This window comes from Oncorhynchus kisutch, unplaced genomic scaffold (assembly GCF_002021735.2).
Source record: "Oncorhynchus kisutch isolate 150728-3 unplaced genomic scaffold, Okis_V2 scaffold4016, whole genome shotgun sequence".
Classification (NCBI taxonomy): domain Eukaryota; kingdom Metazoa; phylum Chordata; class Actinopteri; order Salmoniformes; family Salmonidae; genus Oncorhynchus; species Oncorhynchus kisutch.
The window spans coordinates 95,775-106,081 of record NW_022265961.1 but is presented as its reverse complement, the minus strand read 5'-3'; the positions used below and the strand labels follow the sequence as shown (position 1 = coordinate 106,081).

The following is a 10,307-nucleotide window of genomic DNA, read 5'->3' as shown; positions in this document are numbered from 1 at the left end:
TGTGTTTTTTATTTTTATTTTTTAACCCATTTTAGAATAGGGCTGTAACGTAACAAAATGTGGAAAATGTCAAGCGGGTCTGAGTACTTTCAGAATGCACTGTATGTATTATGTTTATAAATTACATTTAGTCTACTTGAGGCTTAAGTATTGAGACGCATAGCCGCAGGAAGTAGGGTTGCTGAAGCACCCTGAGAAATAGTAATAATAATAAACATATATATATCCTATATAAAAATATTCCTCACAAAAGTAGCACACTGGACCTTTACTAGTCCTGTATTAACGGACCGATAGAGCCATCTGTAGCTAGGGCAAATTATTGCATCTTGTTATTATATTTAGCTACCTGTTTTTTGTTAAAAATACGAGTGTAAACATATATTCTCAATTTACGCAAGATTACTACTAATAGGCTACCTTTGACTTCCTGCAAAGCAATAGATCTACTTCAACCACTGGAAACTGCACACGCAGGATCCGTCTAACGTTCGCGGGAGGATGAGCACGTCAAGTTCCGTTTTTATAAATGCCTCGTGTGAAAACTGGCGCACTGATGTTCTGGGAGATATTTTGTGGGTATGCAACGTTTCTAAATGAGTCACCTGCGTCTCAATATGACTGACTCCAAGCTACAAATAATAATAATACAAACAAAAACAATCCAGGGACACTCAGGCCGTGATGCTAAAAATTGGTCTCGCCTGTCTTGTAATTCTATATCTATGTTGTTGCTAGAATTGTTTACTTGTATCCATAACAACAGAAGTTCAACAATGAATTAGAACTTCCGATATTGTGCTTCTTGGCTGGAGTTTGGGTGAGTACAAAACATTACCGAGAAGAAGAAGGTCTTTATTAGTTACTGCATGAAGCTATGCCATTACGTTTTCTTCACATGATAACATTTGGTTTAATAAATCATTTCCTTATAACGGCGTATCTTATAATAAAATGAAGGATTTTATGTTTGTCAACAATGGTGGGGACTGTGTTTAGGCTACAAATAGAAAATAAAATGAATAATCACATTATTCTTTATTGCATTGCGATTTATTTCATGAAAATATCGGGCTGTTACTGTACAGACAACCAGGTAGCCTGGGCCCTGGTCTAATGTAGTGCACTATATAGGGAATAGGTTATCATTGGGCCCTGGTCTAATGTAGTGCACTACACAGGGAATAGGTTATCATTGGGCCCTGGTCAATAGTAGTGCACTACACAGGGAATAGGTTATCATTGGGCCCTGGTCAATAGTAGTGCACTATACAGGGAATAGGTTATCATTGGGCTCTGGTCAATAGTAGTGCACTATACAGGGAATAGGTTATCATTGGGCCCTGGTCAATAGTAGTGCACTATACAGGGAATAGGTTATCATTGGGCTCTGGTCAATAGTAGTGCACTATACAGGGAATAGGTTATCATTGGGCTCTGGTCAAAAGTAGTGCACTATACAGGGAATAGGATACGATTTGGGACTGAACCATGATAGATAAAATGATATGTTGTTTTCCAGGGGACTGACCAGCAGTATGTCTAAGAACCGGGACACAGCTGTGGTGACAGTAGGCTTCGGCCAGGGTAGTAAGGTGGATAGTGTGCCCATGGGCAGCCGGATGACCCACATCCCAGAGGCCTTGACTGGGCAGCGGGGTCCAGGCAAACCCCAGTCTTCAGGCCCGAGGCATGGGCGTCTGATGCACCAGAGCACCCTGTCACTAGGGGACCCACAGGGATCTGGGACCAGCTACACAACCACACACACTCAGGTCAGGACTGTAACACTAGATGGTATTATAGAACTGTACCACGACCACACACACTCAGGACTGTACCACTAGATGGTATTATAGAACTGTACAACAACCACACACACTCAGGACTGTACCACTAGATGGTATTATAGAACTGTACCACGACCACACACACACACACACGTGTGTGTCTTTGGCATGACCTGTCCTGAGATCCTCTTCCTGGTTCTCTCCAGAGTTACTGTGGGCGGGAGGCCGATGGCCAACCTCTGGTCTTCTTTCCCCAAGATCCCGCCTACCCCTCCCAGCACACCAGTCAGCTGAACCTGAGTCACACATCCACCAGCCAATCACAGACACACAGCAGAGACATCCATAACCCCAAAGACATCATCCCGGTACGACCAACTCATTCTGAATGGATGGATGAAGGACCGTCAGTTGAGCTTTTTTTCATTCTGTGTTGTCTCAGTGCAACACGTACATTCATGTCGTCACTATAATTGTCAGAGGCAGCTGTCTTCAGTACTTAATGTCACCAGTAGAGGGTGCTGTAGCCTCAGAGGAAGGAAACCACTGAACTGAATAAAATGGAACACCTCTATTCTTCTCCCTTTCCCACACCTCTCCATTCTACCAACGACGTCTTCCTCTCCTCATGTCCCCTGTATCTTCCTCTCCTCATGTCCCCTGTATCTTCCTCTCCTCATGTCCCCTGTATCTTCCTCTCCTCATGTCCCCTGTATCTTCCTCTCCTCATGTCCCCTGTATCTTCCTCTCCTCATGTCCCCTGTATCTTCCTCTCATGTCCCCTGTATCTTCCTCTCATGTCCCCTGTATCTTTCTATTTCGCCCCCTGTTCTCCCTCGCTGTCCCCCTAAACCCCTATTCTTATTTTCTCTCTCTGGCCCCTTCTCTATACTTCTACCCCCTCCTCTATCCTTCTTCTCTCTCTGGCCCCTCTATCCTTCTGCACCTTCTCTCTCTGGCCCCTCTATCCTTCTACCCCCCCTCTCGCTCTCCCCATCTCCCCCCTATATCTTTCTCCCTCCAGTTCAATGTTCTTCATAGGCTGGGTCAGAGTAATTGGTCTCGTAATCGCGAGGGCGTGGCCATGAGAGAGGTGACCAATCCCAAGGAGCCCACCCCCTACTGGACGACCTATCGCAGTGAGCACAGGAGTCCTAGCCCCTTTCCCTCACCACACGACCCCACTGGTAGACCCACACTGTGGCATCAACATGATATACTGACAGGTAATACACACTTTGTTTTCTTTCTTACATGTTCTCATGTAAACCCACAGTATCCTGTACGAACCACAGCTGTTTGTGTGCATGCGTTTTGTGTGTGCGCATTGTGTGTGTGTGTGTTTCAGGTGAGACCAGGACTCCAGCAGGTCCAGGTAACCCTAGGAGACAGTCTGGAGAGAGAGTCCTGTGGGCAACACGACGCTGGGAGACGGACTGCTGTTCCCTCCGACTCTACTAAACACACAATTCAACTGTACGTGTACACACACACACACACACAACTCTGACCCAACTGAGTGAAGTTCAGTCCAAAACCAGTCCACTAACACTCCATCTAGTCAGAACAACTCCCTGCAATAACACTTCAGACTAATAAACCTGCTCCCTGAAGAGCACTGAACTGGCAGATCTGGGCTGAGTGTTACAGCACTGAACTGGCAGATCTGGGCTGAGTGTTACAGCACTGAACTGGCAGATCTGGGCTGAGTGGTACAGCACTGAACTGGCAGATCTGGGCTGAGTGGTACAGCACTGAACTGGCAGATCTGGGCTGAGTGGTACAGCACTGAACTGGCAGATCTGGGCTGAGTGGTACAGCACTGAACTAGAGGGGCTTTTCACTTAATAAAATAACTAATTAATGGGAACTGTGTGAGAGAATGTGTGCATAGGAGACTGAAAGGGTGTGTGTGTGTGCGCAAGTGAGTCCAGTGCCAGGAGTAGAACAGTACATCTATCTAACCACGTCTGTCTGACAGGACATTTAAAATGGAGGGTTGGCCCTGGGGGGAGGGGGACGGTCAGTACAGTTTCAACACCCCTCCCTCCCTAACATCAACAACATTCAACACCCCTCCCTCCCTCCCTAACGTCAACAACATTCTACACCCCTCCCTCCCTAACATCAACAACATTCAACACCCCTCCCTCCCTCCCTAACGTCAACAACATTCAACACCCCTCCCTCCCTCCCTAACGTCAACAACATTCAACACCCCTCCCTCCCTCCCTAACATCAACAACATTCAACACCCCTCCCTCCCTCCCTAACATCAACAACATTCAACACCCCTCCCTCCCTCCCTAACATCAACAACATTCAACACCCCTCCCTCCCTCCCTAACATCAACAACATTCTACACCCCTCCCTCCCTAACATCAACAACATTCAACACCCCTCCCTCCCTCCCTAACATCAACAACATTCAACACCCCTCCCTCCCTCCCTAACATCAACAACATTCAACACCCCTCCCTCCCTCCCTAACATCAACAACATTCAACACCCCTCCCTCCCTCCCTAACATCAACAACATTCAACACCCCTCCCTCCCTCCCTAACATCAACAACATTCTACACCCCTCCCTCCCTCCCTAACATCAACAACATTCTACACCCCTCCCTCCCTCCCTAACATCAACAACATTCAACACCCCTCCCTCTCCTTCCCTAACGTCAACGTTCAACACCCGAGGGGTAAACTACGAAGCAGGATCAATGAGCCGCCATCCATGTTCATTTAAATCAGACTTTATTCATTGTTTTGTAGAGAACTCAAACAGATGAAATGGAGGAGAGGAGCAGCGAGATAGTAGGTAAAGAATATAAACACAGACAAGACAGAGAGATAAAAGATAGGAAGAGGATTGGCGTATTTACAATCATCGGCCCCCCGACCAGAGAGAGACAGAGAGACAGAAAGGACTCTAGCAGGTCCAGCTAACAGCGTTATTAGTAGATTTCATCAAGCGTTGGATTGTTCACCCACTAACAGGGAACGTGAGCTGGGTTTAGACTGTCGTGAGACAGGGATAGAGGGACAGAAAGGACTCTTAGCAGGTCCAGCTAACAGCGTTATTAGTAGATTTCAAAGCGTTGGATTGTTCACCCACTAACAGGGAACGTGAGCTGGGTTTAGACTGTCGTGAGACAGGGATAGAGGGACAGAAAGGACTCTAGCAGGTCCAGCTAACAGCGTAACAGCAGTGGGACTAGTAAGGTAAAGATCCCCTGGACTAGACAGTAAGGTCAGGGTAGGGGGCAGGTTACGCTGATCCTAGGTCTGTGCCTCTGAACCAGTGTCGGCTCACACCAGGGCGGTGTCTTAAATAGCACCCTATTCCCTAGATAGTGCACTACACTGTTGCCCTGGGCCTATAGGGCTAGTGCACTACATAGGGAATAGGGTGCCATTTCAGACCCAGAATTATATATTCCAAATGTCACCAGACTAGGCTCGAGTCCCAAATAACACTATTCCCTAGATAGTGCACTACTCTTGACCAAGGCCTATAGGTGTAGTGCACTACATAGGGAATAGGGTGCCACGTGGGAGATGTCACCTAGGTCTGCTTCTCTACTCTAAACTCCAGTTTCTGCTACGGTTTCAGTGCAATCTTAAAAACAGACAGAAGCAGGAATCTGAAAGTTAAAGGAACGATGGCAACAACAACAACAGCGGTGTCCCAGCCTCCTGAAACAATACTGACACTACCTACCATCAGTATGTCCAATAAACTAACCATCCTCTCTGGGAGATGTAATTACTGACCCCACCTACCATCAGTATGTCCATTAAACTAACCATCCTCTCTGGGAGATGTAATTACTGACCCCACCTACCATCAGTATGTCCATTAAACTAACCATCCTCTCTGGGAGATGTAATTACTGACACTACCTACCATCAGTATGTCCATTAAACTAACCATCCTCTCTGGGAGATGTAATTACTGACACTACCTACCATCAGTATGTCCATTAAACTAACCATCCTCTCTGGGAGATGTAATTACTGACCCCACCTACCATCAGTATGTCCATTAAACTAACCATCCTCTCTGGGAGATGTAATTACTGACACTACCTACCATCAGTATGTCCATTAAACTAACCATCCTCTCTGGGAGATGTAATTACTGACACTACCTACCATCAGTATGTCCATTAAACTAACCATCCTCTCTGGGAGATGTAATTACTGACCCCACCTACCATCAGTATGTCCATTAAACTAACCATCCTCTCTGGGAGATGTAATTACTGACCCCACCTACCATCAGTATGTCCATTAAACTAACCATCCTCTCTGGGAGATGTAATTACTGACCCCACCTACCATCAGTATGTCCATTAAACTAACCATCCTCTCTGGGAGATGTAATTACTGACCCCACCTACCATCAGTATGTCCATTAAACTAACCATCCTCTCTGGGAGATGTAATTACTGACCCCACCTACCATCAGTATGTCCATTAAACTAACCATCCTCTCTGGGAGATGTAATTACTGACCCCACCTACCATCAGTATGTCCATTAAACTAACCATCCTCTCTGGGAGATGTAATTACTGACCCCACCTACCATCAGTATGTCCATTAAACTAACCATCCTCTCTGGGAGATGTAATTACTGACCCCACCTACCATCAGTATGTCCATTAAACTAACCATCCTCTCTGGGAGATGTAATTACTGACCCCACCTACCATCAGTATGTCCAATAAACTAACCATCCTCTCTGGGAGATGTAATTACTGACCCCACCTACCATCAGTATGTCCAATAAACTAACCATCCTCTCTGGGAGATGTAATTACTGACCCCACCTACCATCAGTATGTCCATTAAACTAACCATCCTCTCTGGGAGATGTAATTACTGACCCCACCTACCATCAGTATGTCCATTAAACTAACCATCCTCTCTGGGAGATGTAATTACTGACCCCACCTACCATCAGTATGTCCATTAAACTAACCATCCTCTCTGGGAGATGTAATTACTGACACTACCTACCATCAGTATGTCCATTAAACTAACCATCCTCTCTGGGAGATGTAATTACTGACCCCACCTACCATCAGTATGTCCATTAAACTAACCATCCTCTCTGGGAGATGTAATTACTGACACTACCTACCATCAGTATGTCCATTAAACTAACCATCCTCTCTGGGAGATGTAATTACTGACCCCACCTACCATCAGTATGTCCATTAAACTAACCATCCTCTCTGGGAGATGTAATTACTGACCCCACCTACCATCAGTATGTCCATTAAACTAACCATCCTCTCTGGGAGATGTAATTACTGACACTACCTACCATCAGTATGTCCAATAAACTAACCATCCTCTCTGGGAGATGTAATTACTGACCCCACCTACCATCAGTATGTCCATTAAACTAACCATCCTCTCTGGGAGATGTAATTACTGACCCCACCTACCATCAGTATGTCCATTACACTAACCATCCTCTCTGGGAGATGTAATTACTGACACTACCTACCATCAGTATGTCCAATAAACTAACCATCCTCTCTGGGAGATGTAATTACTGACCCCACCTACCATCAGTATGTCCATTAAACTAACCATCCTCTCTGGGAGATGTAATTACTGACCCCACCTACCATCAGTATGTCCATTAAACTAACCATCCTCTCTGGGAGATGTAATTACTGACACTACCTACCATCAGTATGTCCATTAAACTAACCATCCTCTCTGGGAGATGTAATTACTGACCCCACCTACCATCAGTATGTCCATTAAACTAACCATCCTCTCTGGGAGATGTAATTACTGACCCCACCTACCATCAGTATGTCCATTAAACTAACCATCCTCTCTGGGAGATGTAATTACTGACCCTACCTACCATCAGTATGTCCAATAAACTAACCATCCTCTCTGGGAGATGTAATTACTGACACTACCTACCATCAGTATGTCCATTAAACTAACCATCCTCTCTGGGAGATGTAATTACTGACACTACCTACCATCAGTATGTCCATTAAACTAACCATCCTCTCTGGGAGATGTAATTACTGACCCCACCTACCATCAGTATGTCCATTAAACTAACCATCCTCTCTGGGAGATGTAATTACTGACCCCACCTACCATCAGTATGTCCATTAAACTAACCATCCTCTCTGGGAGATGTAATTACTGACCCCACCTACCATCAGTATGTCCAATAAACTAACCATCCTCTCTGGGAGATGTAATTACTGACCCCACCTACCATCAGTATGTCCATTAAACTAACCATCCTCTCTGGGAGATGTAATTACTGACCCCACCTACCATCAGTATGTCCATTAAACTAACCATCCTCTCTGGGAGATGTAATTACTGACCCCACCTACCATCAGTATGTCCAATAAACTAACCATCCTCTCTGGGAGATGTAATTACTGACCCCACCTACCATCAGTATGTCCATTAAACTAACCATCCTCTCTGGGAGATGTAATTACTGACCCCACCTACCATCAGTATGTCCATTAAACTAACCATCCTCTCTGGGAGATGTAATTACTGACCCCACCTACCATCAGTATGTCCATTAAACTAACCATCCTCTCTGGGAGATGTAATTACTGACACTACCTACCATCAGTATGTCCATTAAACTAACCATCCTCTCTGGGAGATGTAATTACTGACACTACCTACCATCAGTATGTCCATTAAACTAACCATCCTCTCTGGGAGATGTAATTACTGACCCCACCTACCATCAGTATGTCCATTAAACTAACCATCCTCTCTGGGAGATGTAATTACTGACCCCACCTACCATCAGTATGTCCATTAAACTAACCATCCTCTCTGGGAGATGTAATTACTGACACTACCTACCATCAGTATGTCCATTAAACTAACCATCCTCTCTGGGAGATGTAATTACTGACCCCACCTACCATCAGTATGTCCATTAAACTAACCATCCTCTCTGGGAGATGTAATTACTGACCCCACCTACCATCAGTATGTCCATTAAACTAACCATCCTCTCTGGGAGATGTAATTACTGACCCCACCTACCATCAGTATGTCCAATAAACTAACCATCCTCTCTGGGAGATGTAATTACTGACCCCACCTACCATCAGTATGTCCATTAAACTAACCATCCTCTCTGGGAGATGTAATTACTGACCCCACCTACCATCAGTATGTCCATTAAACTAACCATCCTCTCTGGGAGATGTAATTACTGACACTACCTACCATCAGTATGTCCATTAAACTAACCATCCTCTCTGGGAGATGTAATTACTGACACTACCTACCATCAGTATGTCCATTAAACTAACCATCCTCTCTGGGAGATGTAATTACTGACACTACCTACCATCAGTATGTCCATTAAACTAACCATCCTCTCTGGGAGATGTAATTACTGACCCCACCTACCATCAGTATGTCCATTAAACTAACCATCCTCTCTGGGAGATGTAATTACTGACCCCACCTACCATCAGTATGTCCAATAAACTAACCATCCTCTCTGGGAGATGTAGTTTTATTATATGTGTGGGGGGAGGGGATAATAATATTGCTAGAGGTTTCTGTAGTCTTTCCTCGGACTTCAAAAGTAATAAGTGACTGGCATCTTAAACACCTCCTTATAGGATCTAGAGACAGACACAGCTGGGGGCCACCTCCATGTGGGGGGGGGGTTCATATGTGTGTGTTGTAATGTTTCAGTGTGGTCTACTCGTGAACTAAAGCCTTGACCGACGTGGCGACTGACTGCATGCGTGGGAGGATAGGTGGAAAAACACTTCCTGTTGAAAAACAAATCCCGCCAGGTGATTGGTTGGTTAGGTGACAGGTCAAGGGGGGAGAGGGCGTGTGTAGAGTTGGTCTGAGCAGACTGAGGAAGTACAGGAAGCACTTCGTTGAAGCTCCTTTTTTAAAAACGTTTGATCTACGGGTTTCTCATTTTCTTCTCCTCTTTCTTCCTACTCGTTCTTCTTCTCCTCTTTCTTCCTACTCGTTCTTCTTCTCCTCTTTCTTCCTACTCGTTCTTCTTCTCCTCTTTCTTCCTACTCGTTCTTCTTCTCCTCTTTCTTCCTACTCGTTCTTCTTCTCCTTCTGTTTCAGCAGTTTGTTGATCTCTCTCTTGGCCATGCCAGCGTACTTGCTTATGACGCCATGCTGGTTCAGACCAGGAAGCAGGAGCAGGAAACTCACTGGGAACAAAGGAAACAGAGTCACTACAGTTGAAATCGGAAGTTTACATACACCGTAGCCAAAAACACTTAAACTCAGTTTCACAATTCCTGACATTTAATCCTAGTAAAAATACCTTGTCTTAGTTAGGATCACCACTTTATGTTAAGAATGTGAAATGTCAGAATAATTAGAAGAGAGAATTATTTATTTCAGCTTTCATTTCTTTCATCACATTCCCAGTTGGTCAGAAGTTTACATACACTCAATTAGTATTTGGTAGCATTGCCTTTAAAATTATTGAACTTGGGT

The 10,307-nt window shown here is 44.9% G+C and overlaps 2 protein-coding genes across 4 annotated transcripts in view; one reads left to right on the top strand and one right to left on the bottom strand.

Annotated features, from left to right (window-relative positions):
• Positions 1 to 357: 357 nt before the first annotated feature.
• The window catches only part of LOC109883947 (uncharacterized), a 14,549-nt gene continuing 4,599 nt past the window's right edge, over positions 358 to 10,307 (top strand). Inside the window, exons 1-5 of one of the 3 annotated variants that reach the window (XM_031821785.1) lie at positions 481 to 820; positions 1,523 to 1,775; positions 1,997 to 2,158; positions 2,815 to 3,016; positions 3,139 to 3,266. In XM_031821785.1, coding sequence (XP_031677645.1) covers positions 1,539 to 1,775; positions 1,997 to 2,158; positions 2,815 to 3,016; positions 3,139 to 3,251 — 714 coding nt within the window. In that variant the 5' untranslated portion in view covers positions 481 to 820; positions 1,523 to 1,538 and the 3' untranslated portion in view covers positions 3,252 to 3,266. Of the gene's footprint in view, positions 821 to 1,522; positions 1,776 to 1,996; positions 2,159 to 2,814; positions 3,884 to 10,307 lie in introns of those variants that run through there. The other 2 variants (XM_031821783.1, XM_031821784.1) reach the window with 2 other exon arrangements.
• The window catches only part of LOC109883949 (ADP-ribosylation factor-like protein 6-interacting protein 1), a 24,749-nt gene continuing 20,127 nt past the window's right edge, over positions 5,686 to 10,307 (bottom strand). The window contains exon 6 of the mRNA XM_031821786.1: positions 5,686 to 10,015. Coding sequence (XP_031677646.1) covers positions 9,897 to 10,015 — 119 coding nt within the window. The 3' untranslated portion in view covers positions 5,686 to 9,896. The remainder of the gene's footprint in view (positions 10,016 to 10,307) is intronic.